At 56.7% G+C, this 26,925-nt stretch overlaps 1 protein-coding gene across 1 annotated transcript in view; it reads left to right on the top strand.

The window, feature by feature from the left end:
- Positions 1 to 2,099: 2,099 nt before the first annotated feature.
- SRRM3 (serine/arginine repetitive matrix 3) overlaps positions 2,100 to 26,925 on the top strand; it is a gene marked incomplete at both ends in the record, with an annotated part of 32,843 nt that continues 8,017 nt past the window's right edge. Inside the window, 10 exons of the mRNA XM_082856651.1 lie at positions 2,100 to 2,332; positions 9,826 to 9,927; positions 17,693 to 17,821; positions 17,917 to 17,997; positions 18,481 to 18,510; positions 18,966 to 19,028; positions 19,158 to 19,193; positions 21,061 to 21,111; positions 21,688 to 21,792; positions 22,141 to 22,318. Coding sequence (XP_082712777.1) covers positions 2,100 to 2,332; positions 9,826 to 9,927; positions 17,693 to 17,821; positions 17,917 to 17,997; positions 18,481 to 18,510; positions 18,966 to 19,028; positions 19,158 to 19,193; positions 21,061 to 21,111; positions 21,688 to 21,792; positions 22,141 to 22,318 — 1,008 coding nt within the window. The remainder of the gene's footprint in view (positions 2,333 to 9,825; positions 9,928 to 17,692; positions 17,822 to 17,916; positions 17,998 to 18,480; positions 18,511 to 18,965; positions 19,029 to 19,157; positions 19,194 to 21,060; positions 21,112 to 21,687; positions 21,793 to 22,140; positions 22,319 to 26,925) is intronic.

Raw genomic sequence — 26,925 nt, 5'->3', positions numbered from 1 at the left:
GCAGAGCATCCCAGGGAAAGGGAGCAGCAGGGGGAAAGGCCTGGATGCAAGAGGGTTGGAGAATCTGTGTGGGAGCAGCAGGGGACGGCTAGTCCAGGAGACAGGCCATGTCACGACTTGAAGCCAGAGTGACAGGAAGCCACTAGAGGCTGTTAATCAGGGCATGATTTGCTGACTTGCTCCTGGACCAATCTCCCAGGTTGCTGTTGGAAGATGAACAGAAAGAGGTCGGGGAGGGTGGGACAGACAGGATGCTGAGGCCAGAGTGGACCAGAGGGAGAGGCTTGAACTGAGGCGGTAACGAGAGAGAAGGAGATGGATAAATGTGAGCAAGGTTGAGCAGAGGGAATGAGGGACCAAACTTGATGCTGGTGAGCTGTGGGGGGCCAGGACAATGGGGTTCTCCAAGCTCCACGCGTGTCCCTGGCTGGAGGCCGTAAGCTATGCACCGGAGCCAAGGCAGGTAGCAAGCAGGGATCCCAGAGCTTTGTGTGGGGCTTGGTGAGTGGGTGATGCCTGTGGGGCACCCTAGGAGAAGGCCTGGTGGAGCTGGGGTGCAGGGCTGGGCTGGGGACAGACAGGAAGCAGGGTTAGAAGAACAGCTTTGCTCTGTAAATTCCCGAGAGCCCTCCTCTTCTGAAGAATCTGGATGACGCTCCCGGACACAGGGCGGGAACAAAGGCTCAGAGAGGAGCAGTGACATCGTCAGGGTCACAAAACAAGGAGTAGAGAAGCCTGACCTAGAACTCAGACATGTGGGGGGATGGACATATGAAAGGAGCTTGTGTTCTCATTACCACTGTCACCTCCTGTCACTGTCCCCTTCAGAGCCTTTTTCCTCTCACAGTCCCCTTCTCTTCTCTGCCTTTCAGACTCCATGGCTCTGAACACCCCTCACCCCCCAGCACTTTGAGGCCAGTGAGGGGAGTATGTGTTTGGGCGGGGGGGTTGTACCGAAGGAGGGCCCCATCTGGGATGTCCAGACATGCCCAGTTCCTTCTCTTCTCACCTCCCTCCACCCCTTCCCTCCCTCCCATCCCACTCCCTGGGAAGGAGGCCTCCCTGTTGCTTAGCAACTAGCAGAGCCTTGGAGAAAGGAAATGGAAATAGCTCAGGAGGTGCCTCCCCTCTGCTAAGATAAGTCCTTGGTGTGTGTGTGTGTGTGTGTGTGCGTGCGCGCGCACACGCGTTTATACATGCGCAGGGTGCATGTAGGCACATGCTCTACTTTGGGTCTAGCATGAAGCCACAGCTTCTCACCTCCCAAGCCATGCTGCCTCCTATCCCATCCCAAGCCGGCAGGAGGATGCGGCTGCCTGGAGAGTTAATGTCAGTGCCACTTTTGGGCACATCCTCAGAAGCAGTGTTCCCAGAACAAAGGAGGGGACAGTCCTGTGGGCTTCAATCAGGCCCCTACCTGGAATGGACTTTGGAAAAGTTAGCCAAATCCAAGTGGGAACTGAAAACTGCATCTGAGGTGGGAATGGAGTTGAGCCTGGAGAAGGTTCCATCTTCCCGTCTCGGCAGGGCTGTCCCAGAGCAGCCTGGGAGGGGGAAGCACATGTGGTCTGTGACTCCAGGGGCCAGAGCCAGGAGAATGGGCACTGGGGAGTGAGAAGGGGGGTGTTAAACTGAGCCTGAAGGAAAAACAAGAATAAAACCAACAAATTTCCCCAGAGACCGACTTGGTTGCCTGGGGAGCTGCCAGCAGGCGTGCAGGCAGGAGCCAGGCAGGCAGGGGCCAGGCATTGGTACAAGGCAGAGAGGGTTGTCCTGAGTGGTACTAGGTCCCTGGAGATGAGAAGGTTACTTAGAGCCCATCTAGTCCGGCCTGAATCCACCCACCTTACAGATGGGGAAAGCCCAGTGTCCGTCCGATTCCCCCTCATGCCCTGGGGTGTGACCCAAAGGTGCAAACCTGCCACCAGCCCGGCTCTGCAGCATGAGGCGAAGCGGATTAGAGCCGTGAGTGGTCCTTTAAATCTCCAGGATTAACCCGCGCCGAGAGGAGCTTAGCAGGTGGCCGAGAAGTGACCATCCCGCCGGGTGTCTGTTTCTACCCCGCAGGGCCGAGGCCAGCAGCTCCGGGAGCAGCCACCATGTCCTCCACAGTGAACAACGGGGCCGCCAGCATGCCGTCCCCGCCCGACGCGGCGAACGGCTTTCCGCAGCCGGGCGCTTCGTCGGGGGCCTGGCCGCGGGCGGAGGAGGAGCTGCGCGCCGCGGAGCCCGGCCTAGTGAAGCGCGCGCACCGCGAGATCCTGGACCACGAGCGCAAGCGGCGCGTGGAACTCAAGTGCATGGAGCTGCAGGAGATGATGGAGGAGCAGGGGTGAGTCGGGAGGGGGCGGGGCCGGGGCGGGGCACTGGGGGCGTGGAGGGAACCAAGGGCGGCGCCGGGGCGGAGCCAGCGTTGGGACCCGGGAGCCTGTAAGGTCAGAATCTGAACCACTGCAAGCCCAGCCGAACTTTCATTCATTTATTAGTTTATTCTACCAGTAAGCCATCTTGAACTCCTGCTCTATGTCAAGCTCTGACCTGGGCTCAGATTCGCAGAAGCCAAGGAGTCACAGTCCATGCCTTCCAGAAATATCCAGCCCAGTGCAGGAGAGAGGCCTGTAAACATCAATGATAAATCAAAGCCTCAGTTTCCCTTTCTATAAAATGGGTGGATCGAGCTGCCTGGTCTCTGCCAAGCAGATGCTGCAGCCAGGCAAGAAAGTACAGTGGCCCCTACTGTGTGTGAGGGCTGCCTGTGGCTTCAGCAAAGAAATCCCACCCTGGAAGCTTAGGTTTCACCCTATCTAGTTCAGAACCAGTCACAGGGGCACACAAGTGTGCCAGGCACTGTTCTGGGCAACGGTGGACCCCAGAGCCGAATCAGAGTCACTTCCTCAAAGACCACCCTTCCAACCCCTATTCCTTCCCCATCTCAGAAGGGAAACAAACATGTTAACAACCAACTCCACCATAAGACAGATTAGAATCATGGTTATAGGACAGGACAGGAGAGGGTCAAGTGCTTCAGGAGCTCAGAGGGGAGATTATGAGAGAAGACATTTGAATGGGCCTTGAAGCACGTGTAGGAGTTCGTCAGGCTGAGAAGGAGGGGCTGCGCATTAATCAGTAAGGATTTAGGGACCTCCCCCTGAAAATCCAGTGGAGACAGGACAGCCCTCACACGTGGAGCTGGAGGCAAAGAAACAGAGAACAAAGCCATTCCCATCTGTGCAGCTCCAAGGAAAGCTGGTATTCCCAAGCCTCCCTTTTGCATCTGCCCTGTACTTTGAAACTACTGGGCTGGCTGTTGAGGGAGTCAGAGTGGGGAGCAGGGCCCGCCCATCAGGCTTGCACTGTCAGTGAGCAGAGAAATCAGAAATGCCCAGTGCATTAGGGCCTGGAGCCACATGGGGACAGAGAGCCTGTGGACAGCAGTCCTTCCAAACCACATCTTTGTCTGTTCATCCAGGTCTCCTGGGCTCCCTAAGAGGCAGCCAAGACAAGGCTCACTGTCCCTTTGGAGCCCAGAAGACACTGAGGCTCAGACAGAGATAGTCACCACCACCCAAGGCCCTCAGGAAGGCAGGCCAGGCAGGGCCGCTTGTAGGAAAAGAAAGGGGCACGGGGACTTGGTGTTCACCGCCAGGTGGGGACCAGGTGGGGGTGCGGAGGGTCCCTGCAGAGAGGGACGGATGGGTGGAAGGCTGCTGAAGACAGACAGAAAGGAGGCTTCCAGCTGGCAATGAAAACAGGTTTGATGAGCTGTGCATGTGGCCAAAGAAATGAGATCCCAAGGGGCAGGGTGGAGTAGCGGGTGGGGAATGGAGTATCCTTCTGCAGAGAAAGTCCCAGACCTTAATTAAACCTGCAATTCCTGCTGAATTGGGAGACTCGAGAAGTGGAGGGAGTGTGGGAGTGGCTGGGAAACAGGATTACTGGGACAGCAGAGAACCAGCCTTCCCTGCTTCATTCTAGGAAAACACCCCTTTCCTCTCCCAGAGCCCCGCCCCTTCTCCGTCACAGGGCCCCGCCCCCTTCCTAAGCCCCTTCCTCTTCACTGAACCTTCCCCTTCGGAAAGGCCTCCCCCTCACAGAGCCCCAACCTTTCAGGGGCCTTCCCTCCCCAACCGCCCCACCCCGCCGGTTGAATCTCCCCCTGCACTGGGAGGCTTATTATCCGACGAGGGCAGCCTCGGTGGAGGGGGACGGCATTTGGCCGTGTCCTTGGTGTCCGTCCCCTGGCATCAAGGACTTACGCCTCTCTAGGAAGCACCCATCAGGCCTCCAAATGTTCCGTCAGGGGCCCTTCCCCCACCCAAGCTCTCACTCCAAGTGGTCCTTAGACTGGAGTCTCCCACAAAGCTAGCTCTCAAGTTACCATCCACCTCCCCTCCCCATCTCTTAGCGGCTGCGCGGTCGGTAGAGGGCACAGCCACTCTGGAGCCCAGCAGTCCGGGCTTCCAGCCCTGGCCTGTGACCTTGGGCAAGTCACAGCTACTGGCCTGTTAAATAGGGAGTTGTTCTGGGAATTCCTTGGCCGTCCAATGGTTAGGACTCCACGCTTTCACTGCTGAGGACCCAGGTTTCCATCCCTGTTTAGGGAACTAAGATCCCGCAAGCCGGGGCGGGGGGATAAATAAATAAATAAAAATAAGAATAAAAAGTTTAAAAAGGGCTTCCCTGGTGGCGCAGTGGTTGAGAGTCCGCCTGCCGATGCAGGGGACACGGGTTCGTGCCCCGGTCCGGGAAGATCCCACATGCCGCGGAGCGGCTGGGCCCGTGAGCCACGGCCGCTGAGCCTGCGCGTGCGGAGCCTGTGCCCCGCAACGGGAGAGGCCACAACAGTGAGAGGCCCGCGTACCGGAAAAAAAAAAAAAGTAAAAAAAAATTTTTTTAAAGGTGGGGGAGAGTTGTTCCGAGTGTCCTGTGGACTAAGGGACATGCAGGACTCCCACATGCGGAGCCAATCCCCAGAAAGTGCTCCATAAACACTAGAGACCTTTGCTCTGTTATAAAATCCAGCCATTAATATCCATTCCTAGAAACGCTGGGTCATTCGCATTTATTTACCAGCTTCTCAGACATTTGACAAATATTCCCACTAGTCACAGGAACACACATTCTTTGGCCCTGTTAAAAAGAAATCCCTTCCTTAATATTGATGGATGGCGGCTAATTCACTGGTGATTGACGCTGCCTTCGGAGTCATCTTCCTGGGCAGCCTCCACGTGCAGCCGGCAACCACCTTGGGGGTGGGGATAGCGCCCCCAGCCTTTGGGACGTGATGCTCCAGCTCCGGCCCCAGACATCCCCCCACATCCTACCCATGCCCCTTCCTATGAGGACACTCGAGGTGGACAGAGCACGGCTCTGCCCCTAGCTGGGTTTGGAGCTTTGAATCCTCCCTTCTCCCTGTTCTGTTTCCTCATCTGTAAAATGGGAATAGTAAGGCCACCCACCCCCCTCAGAGCTGTGGTGAAGATCAAATTAATGACTGAGGAAGTAATTATCTAGGAAATGCCGGATCTGGGCAAAGACAGGCAGAATGAAACATTTTCAACGCTGGGACCCTCTTTTAAAATGCATTGTCGGGGACTTCCCTGGTGGCGCAGTGGTTGAGAGTCCGCCTGCCGATGCAGGGGACACGGGTTCGTGCCCTGGTCCGGGAAGATCCCACATGCCGCGGAGTGGCTGGGCCCGTGAGCCATGGCCGCTGAGCCTGCGCGTCCGGAGCCTGTACTCCACAACGGGAGAGGCCACAACAGTGAGAGGCCCACGTACCGCAAAAAAAAAAAAAAAAAAAAAATGCATTGTCGGGACTTCCCTGGTGGCGTAGTGGTTAAGTGTCCACCTGCCAATGCAGGGGACACAGGTTCGAACCCTGGGCCGGGAAGATCCCACATCCCGCGGAGCAACTAAGCCTGTGCGCCACAACTACTGAGCCTGCGCTCTACAGCCTGCGAGCCACAACTACTGAGTCCACGTGCCACAACTGCTGAAGCCCGCACGCCTAGAGCCCGTGCTCTGCAACAAGAGAAGCCACCGCAATGAGAAGCCACGCACTGCAACTTAGAGTAGCCCCAGCTCGCCGCAACTGGAGAAAGCCCTCGTGCAGCAGTGAAGACCCGACGCAGCCAAATTAAAAAAAAAAAGAAATGCATTGTCCCCTCCCCCCACCCCAGCCCCAGAGGGCAACCCAGGAAGTCCCCAAGCAAAAATGAATTTGGCACATCCTTCCCGAAGAGTGAAGCGGCAATGAGGGCGCCAGATCGGCTTGGGAAGCAGTGGAGCCAGTAGGCTGCGGCGCTGAGACAGGCAGCCTTGCCCTGCCTACCCGCTTCCCCTGTCCAAGCCCTTGACTTTTAGCCAGCCAGGCCTCCTGCGTGGCCTTAAGTTGGCAGGTGCTGCCACATCCTCAGGGAGTGGGTGATTTGGATGCCAGCCTCCCTCTCCTCAGCCTTTGCCTCCTGGGAGAGCAGAGGGGAGAGGCCCAGGTGATTCCTGACCCGGGACCACGCTGACCTGGGAGGGGTCTAGGGTACAAAAAGGCAGGGTGCCTGGGACGACTAGACCCTCTGTCCCCACAGCTCTGGGACGAATAATCCTCAATCAGCTCCATTTATGGGCACCTGCTACGTGCCAGGCACTGCGCAAAGTGCTTTATACGCATTATCTCCCTTAATCCTGTGACGACCTGGAAAGGCAGGTTACTGTCCCGTTTCACAGATGGAGAGGCTCAGGCTAAGAGAAGTAGGCGGACTTGTCCAAGGTCACAGAGCTAGAAAGTGGGGGCGCTGGGATTCGAACACAGGATGGCCTGGCTCTTCTGCCTCTCCTCGTAATGCCTGTGGCCTCAGCTGAGAGGTGCGAGGGGAGAGGAGACTCCAGGTGGTGGTCACACTTGAGACCGCTTCGCCCAATAACCAGATGTCCTCCCTGGGTCCCAGCTTCTCCCAGCAAGAGACCCCGGCACATAGAGGGGTCCTACTGAGTCGGTTCAGTCCAGCAACAGCGGCCCCCCAACAGCAGGTGCTGGGTTAGTCACCTCGCCTTACACCTGCCGGCTCTGGGATGAGCCCTAAGTCCCTGCACACGTCCTGCTCCGGGTCTTCATGAATCCTGGGCTTCGCTCCCACCTCCCAGCCTTCATGTGCTCTGTAGATCCCCAGGCGTGCGGCTTGGACCCTGGCCTGAAGCCCCTCCCGTACAGCTGGGGGTCTGGCCCAGCCTGGCTCTCGGTCCACCTCCTTCCTGACCCTGCCAGGTCCCAAGCCCCCTGCCGATGGCCCAGCCAGCTGGTGTCTCCCTCCCAGGGGTTTCTGAGTTTGGGGCTCAGCAGTGCTGAAGGGCCAGTACTGTTTTTCTCTGTGCTGGTGACAATGACAAGCTGGTCTCCTGAGGAGAAGGTGAGATGGAAGCAGTTCCTCTGAGCCTCCACTGCTCAGAAAAGGACCAAGGATGTGACTCAGGGGATGCTTACAGCAGGAGGGATTCCCTCCTTCAGAGCCCGGTGACCGAGGGCTCTGTCCTGCCCAGCAAGCAAGGCCTAGGGACCTCCAGCTGAATGCTAAACAGGGACCAAGGCGGACACGTAAAAGCCAAGGCCCAGGGCTGGTGAAGCTGGGCCAGTGGTGTCCGCACAGCAGGACCTGAGACACACACACTCCTGCGGAAATGGTGGGGGTTGGAAGAGACGGGCTCCTCCCGCTGCCAGGCTGGACTCCATCCTCCCTATGGGGAGGGATAAATTAGGAGATTGGGATTAACATATACACACTACTATATATAAAATAGATAACCAAGAAGGACCTGCTGCATAGCACAGGGAGCTCTACTCAATGTTTTGTAATAACCTATAAGGGAAAAGAAGCTGAAAAAGAATATAGATATGTGTATATATAACTGAATCACTTTGCTGTACACCTGAAACACAACATTGTAAATCAACAACAGGTCAATTAAAAAAAAGAAAAAAAAGTTAAAATGGTGAAAAAAAATCCTCCCTATAGTGGGCCGCAGAGGTGCCCAAACCTATAGAGGGTGACACCCCAGCTGGGGGTCAGGGGACACATGGTTAAGAAGTAGGTAGTGTTCCTCTCCTAACCCCCCTACCGACATATTCAACCAGTTCCGAGTCGCAGCCGTTCTCCCTACCAGATGGTATTGCGTCCACTTCTCCCCCTCCAACCTCATGCCCACTCTCTAGCTCTGACCTCAGCACCTCCCCCCGAACCTCTGCCGTAGCCCAGGGCCGGCCTCCCTCTCCTCCAGCCACACGGCCACCAGAGCCATCTCTCCAAAATGAAAATTCCACCTTCGAACTCTTCAGTCCTCTCCATCACCATCTACTCATTTATCAAACATTTTTGGATGCCACGTGTGGCAGGCAAGGTGCCAGGTGCGAGGACACAACAGCAATTCAGACAGACAAGGTCCCTGCCCTCAGGGAACTCCCAGGCCAGTGCAGACTGCAGAGGAGTCAACAGATGATGACTAGCACATGAACCACCTGCCAGGAACCGGGAAGCTCAGTTTGCTATGGAAACACAAACACAAACGTTGACACCTAACCTGGTGGGGGGGGTGGGAATCCATCCTGCTGTAAACATGCCATGAGTCACATCTTTGTGCTTAGCCACGGTTACTCCCCAGAGCAAACCTGGAAGTTAATTTATGAGTCAAAAGCTGTATTCATTTTCCTTTAAGCCTTTTGAAAAGAATTGCCAAATTGCTCTCCAAAAAGGTAGGGTCAATCCCAAATGCTTGCTGAAGGAGAGGAAGGAAGGAGAAAAGAGATGGGGTCCCTGAGAGGGAACAGTGTGGCATTTTCATGGACGGGCTGAGTGGGCCGAGCTGGGCCTGCTGTGCGCACAGAGGGTGGATGGTCAGATGACAAAGAAGACGGGACCTCGGTTCCTATTTGGTCACCATATTTTCTGTCCAGGACGATGACCTGCAGCCCAGGAAGGGGAGAGGGTGGGAGCCTGGGACCCCAAGACTCAACCAGCAGCATCCAGTGGACAGCTGCGTGTGCTGGACCCAGGGCCGGGGGCTGGCTGAGCACAGAACCCCCCCACCCCGGGAGCAGCACGGACATCTGTCACAGTGGTGGTGTGAGAGAGGTTACAACCAAGCCCAGGGTGTGGGAACAAGGATGAGGGGTAGATAATTCTGGGCTTTGGTCCCTAGCCTCAGGGAGGGAGGGAGAGCGGAGTAGAGAAGTCGGGAGCTTCCACCCAAGGCCCAGACTCCATCCACCCCCCATCCCAAGCTGGGAAGCAATGGATCTACCCCGGGATCCTGGGCCAGCCACCTGGCAGCCTAGACCTTACCGAGGCGGGGATGCGCTGAGGATCTCCCCAGGCTACTGTGAGGATCAGAGGTCCTTGAAGCGGGAAAGCAGAAAAGGCCATGTATGTGTCAAGGCCACGGGTCTCACTTGTCCCCTAAAATGTCTCCAGAGAGTGACTGCAGCCTGGACGTGGGAGGGAGGCCTGCCCTGGGGTGGGGGAGGGCCAGGAGGAAGGGCCCCGTCTCCCCTGGTGGGTCTCCCCGCTTCTGGGAGCAACACTTCCTGTAGTTTATGTGTTTGTTTGGCTGGTAGTTTGTTTGTTTAGTTGATTGGTTGGCTGAGTTGGTGCAAAACGGGTAGGCCTTGAGCCTCCCCAGCACTGAGAATCTTGGTGGTGGTGTGACCTTGGACAGGTCGTTGCAAGCTGGAAAGTGCCCACGTGACTGAGGGCTGGGGGGATGGGCTGGGGGGCGGGCAGCTGGGGAGGAAACCAAACCCAAGACAGCAGTTCTCATCTTCCCTGTGCCCCACAGGTACTCAGAGGAGGAGACCCGGCAGAAGGTCAGGACTTTCCGGCAGATGCTAATGGAGAAGGAGGGAATGCTCACCAGGGAGGACCGGCCTGGGGGCCACATGTGAGTGCTGCCTGGGTGGTTAGGGCACAGAGAGAGTGCAGGCTCAGGCAGCAGCTGGGGGCCAGAGGGGCCTTTCCCAGGGATCCCTAAGTTGGCCGGGGCTGGAGAGGGGAGAAAGAGGAGAAGGAGGACAGGGCATGGGTCTTGCCCACTGGAAGCTCTGGCCTGGCCCGGGGCATGAGCAGGAGCCGTTGGGCACCTGGGCATCCCCGAGGCCCTCTCCCTGGGCCCTGGGTTCTATCTATCGCCCAGCAGTAGGGGAGGCACCCCAGATCTCAGCTCAGGGAAGGCTGCGAATCAGGAACTTGAGGAATGTTCTCACCCTCGTGTTGTCAGCGGCGGATAGGCTAGTCCCTCTGCCCCAACCACTACCACCTATGAAGCGGCCTCCGCAGCAAGCAGACTCTGGAAAATAAGAACTAACGCGCCAATGCCATTGCCGGCTTAGCCGACGGCTTATCGGGTACAGAGAGCATGGGCTCTGCGGCGGTCACAGGACAGGAGGAGCACCGAGGTGCCGTGGCCCCCCGGGTGGGCTTTGGATCAAACAGGGAAGTTATAGGGAGGCAGACTTTGTCTCAGATTACAGGAGAACCGTCAACCACTCAAAACCATATGAAAGGGAGCAGCTGCTATAGGAGGGCGGGGACTGCAAGTGTCCAGGCATGGCCGGATGATGGCATCTTGCTGGGTCCCTAAGTCCCTGTGCACCTTTCACAAAAATAAAATGACAGCAGCACCTTCTGAGCGATTTTCCTGTTGCCGTTGTCTTGAGGGCAAACGGCATGCCAGGAGTAGATGGACCTCGACGGGCAGCGGGGAAGCCCTTTCTGCAGAAATTCTGGACTGCTGGGGGATCCCGGGTGGGGGTGTCCCCTCCTAACCCCACTCAACCTCACCTCTCTGGCTTGAGTAGGAACATAAGCAGAGTCAGGGGGACTTCCCTGGTGGTCCACTGGTTAGGACAACGTGCTTCCACTGCAGGGGGCGCGGGTTCGATCCCTGGTCAGGGAACTAAGATCCTACGTGCTGCACAGCGCGGCCAAAAAGAAAAAAGAAAAAAAGAAGAAGCAGAGTCACGGCAGCCTCGCGTTTGTAGGGGGCTCGTGGGTGATCTGGGGGAGCCTGGCTCAGCGGGCCTGCTCTCTCCTCCCCGGGGGTGGGAAGAAGTCATACCACCACCACCTCCTTCTCTCCGGCTTCCCAGAACCCACAGCACCCCTCAACAACTGCTGTGCCCACCTCACTGATGCCCGAAGGTCCCCACCACCACCCAGCAGGGCGAGCCCCTCCCTCCCTTCCCTTCTCAAACTTCCCGACAACCAGATTCTCCCACTGCTGTCTGCACCACCTCCAAACCCACCAGGTCCTGCCTTTCTGACCTGTGTCCCCCCAGATCCCCCCAGGGCTCCTCTGGAAAATCAGCCACCCTTTCCTCTTCCATCCAGTGTGAGGGCGGGAGGCCTCATCCGGAATCTACCTTTGCCACCTTCTCTGGGCCCTTCCAGCGATAACCGCCCCTCCAGCCCAAACCTGCCATCCTGCCTGCCCTCTCCTGGGCTCCTTCTTAATCTACTCCCTGTCCTTCCTCAATTCTGCTATCTCCCCCCGCTTCCAGCCCACATGTGTCTCTCCTTTTTCCACCACATTTCTGCAGAGCACGTGGTACACGTTGTCTCCACTTCCTTAAGCCATGGAGGTCTGGCTTCTTGCGCCCATGACTCCGGTGACCTGCTTGGGCCGTGGCTGCCTGAGCCCTCCTTAGCATGGCCCGGGCTCCTCTGCAGGCCTGGCCTCTCTCTGGCGCATGCCACCACTGTACTTCCCCAGTGGAAACCTGCTTTTCCCCCTGGCTTCCAAGATTCAGTTCTTTGTGAGTTTCCTCCTACCTCTCTGATGGCTTCTGCTCCTCCCTCACTTCTGCCCACTTCTCAGATGTTGGCTCCCCCTAAGGATCTGTCATGTCCTCGGGTCTCTCCCCCAGGTCTCCCTTCCCTCTTCTTCCTGGGGAATCTCATCCATCCTCCAGCTGGAACGCTGCCCTGGTAGTGGATGACTCCCAAGTCTTTTCCAGAAGTCCTGATCTTCTCTTTCCTGGAATGAATGAATGAATGAATGATGCATTTAAGAATTGGGACACATTAGGAAGGATGTCATGGAGAGGTTGCGGTGTCCATCATCAGAAGGAAAATCCTTGAAGGTCTGTGCTGTATGCCGAACCCTGCGCTGAGGGGGTGCTATGAGGGGGGCAGGGGTGGGGGGAGGGAAAGACTGCCCCTGCTCCCTGGGTGGAAACACAAACCTCCAACCTGAAACCAGGAATTACTGGCAGCCGTGGACAAGAAGAGACAATGTGGCCACTTGAACAACTTAGTCTCAAGCTCTGTGCGTGTTTGGTGGGGGAAGAGAGACAGGCTAGGGTGGTCGGTCAGGAAGGGTTCCTCGGAAGAGGCAGTGTCAGGAAGATTTGACAGTCAAGGAGGACCCCTGCTCTGGAAGCAGAGGAGAATATAGACTTGGCAGGGTCCTGGGATCCTACTAGAATATTAGAAGACATTGAGGACAAGTTCGTTACCAGTTTTGTTTACTGCTGTATCCCTGGTGCCTAAAACAGTGTGGTTTGCCCAATCTCCCCCAAAGCCTCAGTTTCCTCCTTTACACAGGGAAGGGTTGAGACCAGAAGCCTTCTTCTAGCCCACGCAGCCAAAATGGTGTGAAAATAGCATTGCAAACAGTGACTGCAGCAGTGATGGTGGCCTGGATTACTCCCGGGCTGGGAAGAGTTGTTTCTGGCGCTGAACCCAAGGCCAGAGGCAGAGAGGTGACAGAGGGCTAGCAACAGATTGGTCATATGCCTTCCTGTGGACCTGGCATCCGACCAGGTCTTCAGTTCTCAGTTCAGAGTACAGGCTAGTGGAGGGAGAGCGTGTGCTCTGGCATCAGACACCCCACCTGTCTTAACCTCTAAGTTCAATATTAACCCCCTGAGCTCTGTATCCCAGCTCCACCACACCCCAGCTGTGTGGCTTGGGTAGGTCCTTGATTTCCGTGGGCCTTCAGTTCTTTATTTATAAAATGCAGACATTAGTACCATCCTCAAAGGACTGTACAGGAAATTAATTGAAACAGTGACTGTCAGCATGAGGATTGGTGGCTGGCACACAGCAGACGCACATCACCCCTGGATGAGCACCACCACTGTCTTAGGCACCTCGGGCCGCTATAACACAGTACCATAAACTGGGTGCCTCGATCTACAACAGAAACTTATTTTTCACTGTTCTGGAGGCTGGAAGTCTGAGATCACGGAGTAGTCCCGTCCGGTCTACTCTCCACACTGGACACCAGGACATCATACTGCGGTGTTCTGGGTGTGATCCCATAGATGGTAGGAGCCAGTGGAAGGCTCTTGAGAGGTGGGATGTGGTCAGACAGGTGTTTAGGGACTTTCTCCTTTGGCAGATGGATCAGATGGGTAAAACCACAGGGAGAACAGTGGGGCAGCTGGCACTCTAATCCGGCAGAGAAGTGATGGAGAGTGTGGTCCCAGAGACACTGAGAGAGGACATGCTTTTGTCTGGAAACCGATTCATGTGGGGAGTCCTAGTTTGCCCCAGAAAACTTCTGTGGGTCCCCACCCTCCAGGCAATCATATTTGGATTCCCTGGCCTGGCGCTCAAGGCTCTCCACACTCTAGACCCACCCTGGCTTCCCACTCCCGGTATCACGCAGTAGCCAGCCCGACCTGCTGGCAGCTCGCAGCCACGTCCTGCACGTTCTCACTTCCACGCCTTTGCTCATCCTGGGCCCTCAGCCGGAAACACCCTTGTGCACGGGTTCGAATATACCCCATCATTCAAGGCTGCCTCTAAAAACCACTTTATTCCTGGGATAAAAGTAAAATCTTCTCCTTTTTGGGATATATACGATGTTTTCTTTACTTCTATGTCTGTTATCAGTTCTTTGTTTCACTTTAATAGACAACTTTTAAGAAGAATTGTTTTCATCACTATATAATGCACCTCCCATATATGGACATAAGATTATATTGCATCTTGGTTTGCAAGAGCACAGAACCATTCAAGTTTACTCCGGATACTTTAAAGAAAAGAATAATTGTTTTCATAGTTATGTAATATAACAAAATGTTTGGGAGAGAGGGTTTCTGGAAAACAATATTCATATGCTACTTCCTAAAACAATGAGCAAATGCCGGTGTTTTTTTTTTCCATGTGTCTAATTTTATACATAGTGTGACCTCTCCATGCCTCCTATTTTTGCTGTGAGGATATCAGTGATGATACCCACATCAGAGGCTTGTTGAGCATTAAATGACTGAATGAGACAAATATATGTAAAGGGTTCAGAACAGCACGCGGCACCTGCCTTAGATTAGTATCCTATGCACCTGTCATATTTTTGCCCTGTGCCATGAGGAGCTACAGGAGAGGCCCCTGTTCCTGCCACCCCTGCCCCCACCCCCCGGCCCCGGGCAGGCCTGGCACACAGGCTGAGTGAGTGAACGGAGAGGGCAGCCCCTTTGCCTGGAACCCTCCTCCTCTTCTGTCTGGATTCATTCATCTGTCAATTGGCCATTAGGCTCCTGGCAAATGGGAAACAGGACCAGTTAATTAGTGAAACTCTTTTCAGAGGGAAGAGCGTGTGACTCGCCGTCTCTTCCCAGGTCGGAGCCCTTCCTGGGAAGCCTGTCCAACAGGTGTTCCCTGCGGTGCTGGGTTCAACCTCGATTTGCCCTTGGTCCCTCTGCAGTGGACTCCAGCTGGGCTTACTTTGGTCAGCTCTGTGGGGTTCCGTTCCTTCTGTCACAGGGGAGGAACACCTCCCCTGCCTATTCCACCGTCGTGGTGAGGAGTAAACTAACTAACAAACGTGAACTTAAGAGCAGGAAATGCTAAACAAATCTAGAATTCAGTGCACACACCCACAACTGTGTCTACAGAGCAGGAAGGGGACAGCTGAGCTAACATCCACAGCAGGGAAGCCCAGCCAGCAGAGTCGAGGGCCGTCCTGTTTGCACATGAATTCGCAAAGCCAATTGCACAGGTGAACTTACATTCTTAATCAAAGGTCCCACAAAATAGGACATGTTCCTCTCCCTCTCTGGGCCTCAGTTTTCTCATCTCTGAAGTGGGGGCGTGCAAATTTCTCTAAATCAGGAACTGGTTCTGAGTGGGATTTGAACTGTGGAGAGCCATCTAATCATTAGAGAACATTCTTATTAGTGATATTATCAGCCAGGAAGGTCAGGACAGGAGAATCCAGTGTTCCAGCCCTGGGAGAGCCTGCAAAGTGGACATAAGGGTACCAGCTGCACAAAACCAGCAAGAGAGGCCTCAGCATAGGCCCATTTATACCCCTGGAACTGCCAGGAAAAGTCTTACCAGAAGGTTTTGAAACCTTGTGCATCTCCCTGAGCCTGGATCTCCCCTCGCCTGTCTTCCGATGCTCCCAGCAGACAAGGTCAACCTCCCAGAAAGGACTGGAAAGTGAGAGAAGTCAAATGATAAGGTCCCAGGGAGGGAGGATGGGGCAGACGGCAGGGAGCTCTGTCCCTGGGACAGAGGTAGAAAGGAAAGATGTCTCTAGGGGTGCAGCCAGCAGAACAAGGAGGGCTCAGCGAGGGCCTGTATTCAGTGGCTAACCCACCTTGGATATTAGGAGGCGAGGAAGGATTCCTGCAGAAGGCAGGGCCCAAACTGAGCTGTTTTCGTTTGTAAATAACCTTCATCATTTTTGTGTTAGGATAAACGGAAGCTCCCTCCTCCCACTGGCTCACCCACACGATGTTTGTGGCGCCCTTCAGTTTTGCTGAAGACTGTGTTTTATGTGTCAGGCGTTTGTAGGGCTGAGGGCTGTGTGGGGGCAATGGGCCCTGGGACAGGCCCAGGAGTTGGAGATTTCAGGGACGGGAAGTAGGAGGCCACTGGCTTCAGGAAGAGGAGCACGGGGAAGAGCGGAGAGGTTTGAATGAAGGGATGTGCGGGCTCTGCAGGGTCAGGGGAACGACATGAGCCTCCATCACCCCAGAAGCACCTCCCATCGCACCTGTGTGACTTCTAGGCTGCCAGGGCCAGGATAGCGTTTGGGATCCAAATGACATTCTTGACACGAGCCTCAAGGCCAGCCAACCCTGTCAGATACGGGTTACATCCTTTTTTTTTCAAATCCAAAACTCAGTCTTCCGAGAGCTGCTTAGTGGGTGCTCTGCTGCAGATCTGTCCCTGAAAATCCTTTCACCTTGTAGCTGTGATCTGCCTTCCTTGCTCTGTTTCTCTTTCATGTGTCAAAACCACTTTTCTCCCTGGAAGAGGAAGTGTTGGTGTGTGAGTGTGTGACAGAGGTCCGTCCACCTAGCAATGGTGACCGTGTGTGCATGACCAGGCCTCATGTCAGGAGCTTCACAGAATCTGACTTAATCCTCTCCTCAAAGCTGGGATATTCTTTTCCTCGTCGTATAGATAAGGAGCTGCAGGCTCGGTGAGCGTGGTCACACCTGAATTCAGACCTGTCTGTGTGAATCCAAAGCTTATGTCACGTCCTTAACGCTCTGCCATCCAAGCCCTGGCCTCCCTCGCTCTGGGCAGGAAGAAGATGAGCGCGGTGAAACCAGGGCTGAGCCTCCATCTGGGAGGGGCACTGTCTAAGCCAGCACAGAATGAAAAATGGAAGATGGAGGGGGCGCATCACCCTGGAGCTGGGCCTTTGGAGGGTTATTTCCGGGCGTGTTCAATAAAAAACAAAGTTACACGGCATCTGGGACCTCAGTGAGCTGTCCCAACACCGCTGTAACGTAATTAGCATTCTCATCTTGGAGAAGAGGCTCAGAGAGGGGGCATGACAGGCACTGGGTCACACAGCGATTTCCACGTGCCCGCAGGGAGCAAACACCTGTAGCAGAAGATGGCTGGGGGCTCCTAAGCCCGTAGCTGGGACAAGATGACGCGGTCCCCGCTGAGTGAAGCCGAGAGCTCGGCAAGACGGATGGGGAGCACCGGGGCGGCGGAGTGCAGAGGCCTGTGCCGACCGCCACTGGGCAGTGATTGATGACAGCCTGGCAGCGGGAGCAGAGCCGCCAGGCCTCCGGAGGCTGCAGAGAGGAGGGCGAGGAGAGGACATGAATATTTCAGAGATGCAGCAGGGGCTGGAAGGAGGCACTACGGCAGGGGAGGGGGCTCAGGGACCGTGGGATTAAGGACGGACAGATATCAGAGAGGGAGCAGCTAAGAAAGGGGGAAGGGGCTCTCTGAGAAAGCGGGGCTCAGTGAGGGAAAAGGGGAGCGGGGGAGGGGATGGGGCCTCTGGAATAGGACGCTGGGGTTAAGGCTGCAGGGATCAGTGAAAGGGGCTCAACGAGGGAAGAGGGGGCTCAGTGGGGGGGACTGGGGCGCATTGAATGAGACTGAGGGACAAAGAATCAGTGTCGGGAGGGGCCTCGGCGAGGGGAGGGGCCTCACTAAGGAGGAGGGGTCTCCCAGAGGGTGAGAACTTAGAAGGAGGACGGCTAAGTGAGGCGGGAGGGCTCCGTACTCTTTTCTCTTTTGCAAAATATGGCATCGTTGAGGCTGGGGCCCTGTAAGGGAGGCTCCCGGTCGGGTTCCCCAGATCCCCGCCTGACCCTCTAAAGGTCGGTGCCGGCGCATTCGGACCTTGCCGCCCGGCCAGGCCCCGGTGCGCCGCGCGGAGAAAGGGGCCGCCGGAAGGCCGGGCCGCGGAGGCGGCTGCTGAGCGTCCCTGTCGCCGGCAGCGTGGCGGAGACCCCGCGGCTGATCGAGGGCAGCGAGCCGGACCTGGAGTACGCGCCGTTCGACGAGGACGACGGCCCGGTGGACTGCGACTGCCCGGCCGCCTGCTACCGAGGGCACCGGGGGTACAGGTCAGCGCCCGCCGCGGCGGGGGGTGGGGGCAGATGGGGCCACCCCTCCCCCCTCACCTCTGCCCCACCCCCACCCCCCGCCCCTTCTCACCCAGGACCAAGCACTGGTCCAGCAGCTCGGCGTCGCCCCCTCCCAAGAAGAAGAAGAAAAAGAAAGGCGGCCACCGGAGAAGCCGGTAAGAGCTGCCACCGGCCAGCGTGGGATGGGAGGAGAACGGTGGGGCCCCCAGGTGCCCATCCCTCGGCTGGCAAGGCGCCAACGCCTCATTGTGGGCCCCGCCCCTCGCTGAACCCCTCTGCCCTTACTGAATCCCTCCCCCTCACTGCGCTGCCCCCCCAAGAGCCCCTCCCCTTCACCAGGCCCCTCGCCCCACTGAGTACCCACCCCCACCAGTGGCACTCACCTGCCCCAGAACTGGGCAGCCCCCCACCACCACCTCGGTCCACCTGCTCTTCATCCCCCAGCACCCTCCCCAGGGGTCCTGCCTCCACCACCAGCTTGAGTGGCCAGGGGAGGAGGGGTTTGGCTGGTGTCATCTGTGGTTCCCCGTCTCTATGTGCCTTCTCCCCGGTGCTAAGTGAGACCCTGGCCAATGTCTGGGGCCCCAGCTAACCCCGCCCAATTGTCTGTCTCCCCTTCTTTCTCCCCCGGCCCTCAGCAAAAAGAGGAGACTAGACTCCGAGTGCAGGTCAGTAATGAAGGCGGGTCAGCGATGGACGGGCTGGGCCTGGAGAGGTTGTCTGTGGGTGGGAGAGAGTCCAAGGCCATCCCCCAGAGGCTGGAGACCTGCCACCTCAGGGCCTGGACCCTGGACAGGGCCAACATGCCAGCTTTTCCCCCCAGAGGCCAGAAATTCCATCATTGGAGCCTCTACCCTTTGGGTTTGAAACAGTCCTCGCTCACAATGCCCAGGAGGCTGGAAAGTGACGAGGGGACAACACAGGCAGCTCCATCAACTACCCTCAGGGACCTTGTGGACCCTCAGGGCCTCGGTTCATTCTGTACAGTGGCAGCTGGCTTCAAGCCCTGGAATCCCCTTTCCAGCTTGGAGGCCCCAGGCGCCCGGGGTTCCCCAGCCATTTCCACCGCCCCTCATCCCAGGGCCCCAGTTCACTAGACCCCCCACCACCACTGTGTCCGCAGCTGTGGGAGCTCCTCACCCCTGCGCAAGAGGAAGAAGAATGTGAAGAAACACCGCCGAGACAGGTACCCTCGGCCTCCCCTGGGGCCTCCCCTCACTTCCACCGCCCCACCCCCGCCATGACCAATGCTGTGCAGATCCCGTCCTCAGGCCACGCCAGGCATGCTCAGGAGAACCCTTTTATGGCCCTACAGGTCTGATTCTGGGTCCCGGAGGAAGAGACGGCACAGGTGAGTGGCGCCCTTTGGAGGCGGGACAGGAGGATGTGGACAGAGGCCAGTGCCCCCCTGCAGGGACCGAGGAAGCCTTGATGGGAGGGGTGTTGCCAGGGTCCTGTCCTGCTCCATCTTCCCACTCCAGGGACTCCTCCCCAGAGCCAGACAGGGGACTGGAGGGTGGGGGGCGGAGGAGGAAGGCCAACTGCAACCCTTGCTTGCCCCATGAGTCAGCCTCACCTTGGGGGCCCAAAGAATTTCCAGACAACACAGTATACTGGTCCAGTGTGCAAGGGGTGCAGCCGTGGAGGTGCCAGTTGGGAAGGCAGAAGCATCAGGACCCCAGGTTTGCAGGGAAAGGTCATGACAGGCAGAAGGACGTTCTTGAGCTAGGAAGGCTCAATGGATAGGAGACGGAGTGAGCAGGCTATGCCTACAGGTGGAGTTTCTGGGGGACAGGTATCAGCCCCCAACAAGCCTGACTGCCAGGCTATGAAGCCTCCACTCAGGTGGGGCTGGGAGCCAGCAGGGGGCTCTGAGCAGGACAGTGACTTGTTCAGGATGGATTGCAGAGGGGAGAGGAGGTGTAAGGCCAGAACCCAGGCAGAGGTAGGGGTGTGGAAAGTAGGAGAAAACTCGCCATGGAGGAAAGGACAATGTGGGGCAGTCACATCCCCACTGTTGACGTTGGAGCCAGACCCCCTCCCCGCAGCCCTGGGGAGGGGCAGAGTCCCTGGTCCCATTCCGGCAGTGAGAATTTGCCCACTGCCACTTGCAAGGTGGGGGAGGAGCCTAAACAAACACCTCCTCCTGTCCCTCCAATTTCCCGTCTCTCCCCCTTGTAGCCCTCTCCTGTCCTTCAGGGTCAGTGTGGGCCCCTACTGCCCCCCAGTGGTCACCAACCGCTTGCACAGATCCTCTGTCCCGCTCCCATCAGTCCTGGGAAAGACCTAGAGGTGAGCTAGAGCCAGACCAGCTCCAGAGGGGGAGACTGAGGCCCAAAGCGGGCAGCATGAGTTCTAGAACCCAAACCTCTGGACTCCTGGGCCTGCCCCCGACCCAACTCTGCTCTTGTGTGAAACACATTCTGGTGTTTCTTAGCATCACCTCATTTTTTGGTCAGGAGGCATCTGTTCAGCACTAGAGGGACTGAGCAGGAATCTGGTGGCATCAGGGAGGGTGAGGCTGAGAGACCTACAGGGGTGACACCTTAGAAGCCTGATCAGAAACTTCTCAGTCCATTTGTCAAAGGCAGAAGGAGCTGGGCTGTGGGGCTCACCCCAGAGAGCTGGATGAGGTGAGATGGGGTTTGAGTAACCCCAAAGCAGGAAGGTCATCATGTCCAAGGGAAAGCATTTCTTTCCTAAACCCCTGGTGAGCTGGCCCAAGGCTGGGCCACAGTCTGAGGGGACAGAGAGGCAGGAGGGCTGGACCCTACCCTAGAGAGCCCGATCCGAGGGAACCTGGGGCACAGGGGACGCAAATGAGGTGTGGAGGGGCCACCCCCACCATGGCAACCCATCAGAGGGGCCTATCCCAAGACCAATGCCAGAGGAAAGGGCAGGTCACCCCTCCTTCTGGGGCCAGAGCCACATCGCCTATGGCACTGCCAGAGGGAACAGCAGTTGGGGCCCAGGCAGGAGGCAATCCAGGCCAGGGCTTAGAGGAGAAGGAGGGAATAAGGCCTGGCAGAGTAAAAGGGGCAAAAGCAGTGGGGTGGGGTGGGCAAGCCCACGCCAGCCAGGGAGTCTCAGGTACAAGAGAGGAACACATCTCAGATCCACACCTGGACACAGCCAGCTCCGGAGCTCGAAGGCCCCGCCCTCCCCCGGCCAGCTCAGGGCTCAGGCTGTGCTGTCACAGTAGCCTCTGCTTTCTGTAGATCTCGAAGCCCCAAGAGCAAAAGAAAAGAAAAGAACAAAGAAAGGAAGAGGTGAGTACCCTCCACCTGTCTCCAGCCCCTCAGCCCGCTCCCCTTCTCCCCCACCCCCCACCCCCGCAACCAGAAAACCTGGCCTTCTAGAATCACAGAATCAGGTCCTCAAAGATAGCTCATGTCCCCGCTGCCCAGAAGGAAAAATTCAGACCCAGAGAGGAAGCCAAGAGCCCCCATGAGTCGGTGGCAGAGCTGGAACCCAGACCTGTGGCCTCCCAGGCCAGGGTCCTTTCAAGTTCAGTCCTTGTGACTCCCCTGCACCCCAGTCACAAGAACACCAACTGAGGGGCGAGTGGGGTCTTGGGGGGCTGGGACTGTCTACAGAAAAGGATGCCTTTTTCCTAATTCTGACAAATGACCACATGGACTAACTCTGTGCCCAGCATGGACAGGGTTTGTGTTATTTTTGTATGAGGCTATTTTCGTAAGAGACTATTTTGGGGGGCTTGGGGGGAGACTATGGGGGCAGCAGCGGCAGGCAGGGAGGTCAGCAGAGGCTTCCATCAGGGCTTCACAGGGATCCCCCCTGGGGAGGTGGGGCAGAACTTGAGTACAGCCTGATTTCTCTCCCAGGCCACATGCAGAGTCCCCAGGCCGGAGGTCGCATCGCCACAGTAGCGGCAGCTCCCACAGTCCCTCCCTGTCCTCCCATTACAGTGATTCCAGATCACCTAGCAGGTAGGCCCCGGGCCACTGGGCACGCTCAGGTGTGGTTGAGCACCCTTTCCGCTGGAGGGAGGGGACCTGCAGTTTAAACACTGCCCCATCCCCAGGGCTGGGGAGCAGGGCTGACAGACAGCAGCTCAGCAGCGGGTAGAAATTTACCAGGGCTGAGCTGCTGCCCATGCCCAAGGGCGCCCCAGACCCTGAATGGAAACCGAGGCAGTGTGAGGGCTGGGGCCTTGCTCTCTCCATGCCAGGGTTTCCCGGCGCAGTGGGGGGACGGGGGTGGGGGTAGGGCTACCTTTCGAGCCTGGCACCGGCCGCTTGCACACGGGGCGTCCCAAGCCGGCTCCCCCCGTGTAGGCTGAGTCCCAAGCACCGAGACGACGGGCAGAAGACGGGCAGCCAGCGGTCCAGCGGGAGCCGGTCTCCTTCCCCGTCCGGCGGCAGCGGATGGGGGTCACCCCAGCAGAACGGCGGCAGCAGGCAGCGGAGCGGAGCTCACGGGGGCCGCCCCGGCTCGGCGCACAGCTCGCTCGATGTACGTACGCTTGGCTTTGCAGAGGGTTCCCGCGCCGCGCGGGCTGCGCCGAGCTGGGTCGGGGCGGAGCTGGGTCGGGCCGGGTCGCCGCGGGGCAGGGGCCAGTGAGTGCGTCACGGGGGCGGGGCCGGCCGCTCCCCCCTCCCAGGCGCCCCTCCCCGCACCCGAGCGGCCAGGAATGCTGGTGTCAGGGTGAGGGGCTCCTGCACCCTTGACCTTGGCAAACTGAAGGCCAGAGAAGGTTGACCACAGGGGCGCTCAGCCTGTTGGGTAAAGAGCTGGAAAGGAAACAAGGCCTCCTGCCTCCCTTCCGCCAGGCATATTGGGGTGGGAGGGAGCATGGACATTGGTAGGAGTCGCAATCGGGAACAGGATTCAAGAGTCAGGACCTCCCTGGGGCATCACTTGGGCCCTGAGCCTCCCTCTCCCCACAAAGTCCTTTACCCCCATGGAAAGCCCGCCCTCCCTCAAAACCCTCATAACCCCTCCCCCAGATCCCTCCCCCATCTCGGTCCCCTTGCTGCCACAGAGCTGCATTTCTAAAGTCTGTCCCTTCCCGGGCACTGCCCACACTTGCACAGGTGTCTCAAACCTGTGGGCTCCACTTCCCATGGCCCATCCTTCCTAAGGCATCTCCCAGCGTACTCACTGCTCCCTCAGAGATACTGTCCCCACACACCCCCACCCCCCAGGAGGCGAATAAACTCCTGGAGACCCACAGGCAGGTGTGGTGACCTTAGGAGCTGGCGGAGCCTTTCCCAGGTAGATGAGCTGGGCCAGGGTGGGAGGCTTTCCCAGGTCCTGGAGGTCGGGGGTGGGGGGTCGGGGGGAGGCCCACATCCCCTTTTGTCAGTCTTAGAGTCTAGGGGAGAGTCCCCTCAGGGAGAGGGGACTGCAGTGCTGGCAGGGGCACTGGATGGGCACAGGGGAATGGGGGTGAGCAGGCCTGCAGGTTCCCCCCCCAGATCTCCAGGCTGCCCCAGGAGCCTCAGCAGGAAGGGGGGAGTCTGCCCCTCCCCAGACCTCAGGTCTCAGCAGCAAACATGTACGTGTTGGTCAGTTTCATTTTGATTTCTGGCTGTTTCCTTTCACTCCCTTTCTTTTCTCAAACACCCTTACTCTCAAGGCCTCAGGGAGGAAAGTCAAGGGCAGCTGACAAAAAGCTCTGAGTCTCAAGATCAATTTTTGTTTAACGACATTACCTGTCTTGAGACTGCCCCACCTGGACAGGGTGCCAGGCACCTGAGCTCCAAGGGACCTCGTTGGGCCACATGGGGAGGATCCCTCCCATATCCCTGGACCTGTCTTAGGAGTGGGAGAGGGCTCACAGAGGTAGCTGAGGACGGCCCGGACAGGGACTGGTGCCACACGCCACAGAGATGATGCCCAATCTGGGCAAACCTAGAAGACATCGCCCCCGACCCCAACCCCATGGGCACAGGGCCGGAAGAGCACAGCACCCCAAACACCTTCTCGTGGGAACTTCACATCCTCTGAGAGGCACAGAAATGCAGGTTCTCTCGATCAGGGCCGTCCCGCAGGAGAGAGCAGCCAGGGAAGGCGGCCTAGCTTCTGGCCTCAGGGAGGAAGCCTCGGCAGCCACCTTGTCTCCCTCCCAAAAAATGGGACCAAATTTGGCATCGCCCTGGGAGGTTTCTAGAAGACAGCACTTTGTTACTCTTCTCACAAAACATGCTCCCCAAATCCTCTCCCTACCCTTTGGGCCCTAAGAGATCTGGGACTTCAGAACATCCCAGGCCTCTCACCCTCACCTGATCCCCTCTTGGCCTGCAGATCCTTTCTGAGGAGCAACATGAGACTAGTTCTCGTTCCAGGGAGGTGAGATAGGGGCTGGGGTCACAGACTTGGCCATTAACCAAAAATGTCTTTGGGAAAAAGTACTGGAGGGTGGGGTGGTATTCTTGGACGCTACCATTAAAAAAAGAAAAAGAGAGAGAGAAACAAATGGGAAGAGAAAAAGCTCACCGTTTTTAACCCCGTCTATGTTTTTGTTTGTTTTTTTTTAGCCTCCCATTTGAAACGTGGTAATATTGTGATTCCATTTCTTGTTTAGCCGGAAGGGAAGAGGGTGGGGAAGTCTATGTAACTTTTCCTGTTATTTTGTTTCTGTTTGTATTTCCCTTTTTTTTCCTTTCTTTTCTTTTCTTTTCTTTCTTTTTTCCCTTTTGTAACGTACAGAAATGCAAAGTATCTCTGTTTTTTGTTTTTTCTATCTTCTATGTTGTTCTAGAATTTTGCTTTTGTGCGTGTTACTGTGGGAACTTCTCCTCCTAATGCAGAGATGGTTTTTGAATCTCAAGTGAACATTAGTCATATACATGTCTCTCTCTATTTTTTTTCCTTTGTAATCAGAATTTAAAAGGGAAGATAACTTTAAAAACACGACTCCCACACCCATAGCTCCTGCCAAGTCTTCGGCAGCAGCCAGCCCTCTCCTCAACACCGGGGCATGAGCTGGGACTGCTTCAGCTTTTAAATTAACAAAAGTGGTGCAGATGGTGCTTCTGTGTCTCAGTCTATAAGGAACCTTGGAGAGAAGCTGGGAGACCCAGGGAAGGGGAGAGACTTGTCCCAGGTCACCCAGGTTGCTTCCCAGAGCCCTGAGCTTCCTCAGTTCCATCTAGAATAAGATGGCTGCTCAGGCCCTTCCTGCCAGGCCTCAGATCCTTGGGAGGCCCCAGAGGAGGGAGCTGAAGGCACCTGATAGAGTTTAACTCAGGTGAGGGCTTCAAAGCCAGATATTCCCGGGCAAGAGAAGAAGTCCATCCTGGGCTTGAGACTGAGGCCAGCAGGGTGCTAGCTCCCAACACATCTCTTAGATGTCCCATCCCAGGCCAGGGCTGAGCCCCAAAGGGATTTCTGGGTTCTGCTGCTTACTGCTGTCTGTGGCTCAGAGAGGTCAAGTGACAAGCTCAAGGTCACACAGCTTTTTAGAGGTAGATCCCAAGATGTGGGAGAGTTGTCAATAGAAAACACACTCCAGGAGCCCTGAGCAAGGGGAGGAGGACGCGGGAGGTGGCTGCTGGTTGTCTCAGCTCCTAGGTTCCCCCTGAGGACCCCGCCAGATGTCAAGGGCATGCTCCCAACTCTCCCGATTCTACGCAATTGCTGCCTCAGAGACCCAGGGAGCCCTGCACCCTCACAGTTCACACACTACATAGGGAAATAAATAGTGAGGCACAGAGAGGAAAGGGAGTGGCTCAAAGTCACACAACGTGGGACGGAAGAGTAAGATGACCTCACGGGACAAGTCCTTCCATCTGGTCTCACCTGCCTCCCCCCACCCCCAAGAACACAGACTGGTGCTAGCTTGGCCCTCCCAGCACATAGGCCAGAAAGGCTGTGCAGGGTTTGCACCTGCTTGGCCGCGCCTGCCCCTGGCATCTCAAGTGTTGAAGGAATCCTCATTGTTTGGTGAGGATGGCGGAGGAGGTTCCCGAGCGAGGCCCCCGGGCTGTCTCTGGTGGCTGCCTTGGGCTCAAATCTCATCACTTAATGGGGAGCCTAGAATGACCCCAAGAAGAGGTGCCCGTGACTCTCCCTGACCTGCCTCATCCCAGCCTCCCCACTCCCGACCCCCAGGAAAGAGCAGTGACCACGGCTGCGGTGGGGCTGTCAGGATAGGAAGGGGCATCTTGGCATTTCTTCCAGGATGAAGCCAGAAGACAGGAAGGATACATTTTGCTAAAATGATGCTGAAGCCGGGGTGGGGGGGGCGGCGGGGAGTTGACTTGAGGCTGAGCCAATCCTCCAAATTCGATCTGTGGTTGCCTTCCCTTTTAAATGCATGATTCCCTTTCACCCCATCTGTCCAGTCTGATAGCCCTTGTTTAAACAGCTTTTCTCTCTTCTGTCTGGGTCCACCTTCCCCTCTGTCTTCCTGCCTCTCTCTTTGTTTCCTTCTGCCTCTGTTTCTTTGTTTCTCTGCTGTCTGTGTGTCTCTCTCCCCGTGTCTCTCTGTCTCTTCCTGGCCATCTCTCTCCCCTGACTTGGGCCTCTCGCCCCCTGCTGCCAGCCCCTCCTTCACCCATGCTGTGGTTCTGTTTCCATCAGCTGCTTCCTGCATGCCCTCTGGAGGTTTTCTGTTGTTTGAAGGTTAAGGAAAGGTTGGCTCTTGGAGCCTGTGGGTTTAAAAAAAAAAAAAAAAGAAGCAAACAGAAATGGCTGGGCAGGAGCCCCCTCCCATTCCGGGGACTAGACCGAAAGCTGTATGGCTGCCCCGTGCTGATTCAGAGGGGGAGCGCAGCTTAGAGACACTGTCTTACCCCGATTCTGCATTCCCAATGCGGAGACCTTCTTTTCTTTTTTATTATTGCATTCCCGTCCCTGACCACTGAGAAGGTAGGTATCCCGGCTCCGCTGTGCGCCGCTCCCATCTCCAGATAAGCCCCGCCACTCTGCTTGGTTTGAATGTGATTTTCTTTCTCTCTCAATCTCTCAATCTCGCTCTGGTTGGTTTTCTCCCCCTCCCTTTTTCTTTCTTTATTTTAATGACTACTCATTTGTAACTTGCATTTTCTCCAAATGAGCTACAAAGCTGTGTTTCCTGGTTTGTCGTTTAGTTTTCTTGACTTTTCCTGACAACT

This window comes from Leucopleurus acutus (genome assembly GCF_964270905.1).
Source record: "Leucopleurus acutus genome assembly, chromosome: 16".
In the NCBI taxonomy this organism is placed as follows: domain Eukaryota; kingdom Metazoa; phylum Chordata; class Mammalia; order Artiodactyla; family Delphinidae; genus Leucopleurus; species Leucopleurus acutus.
The sequence above is the reverse complement of the archived record's forward strand: the minus strand, read 5'-3'. Positions and strand labels throughout refer to the sequence as shown.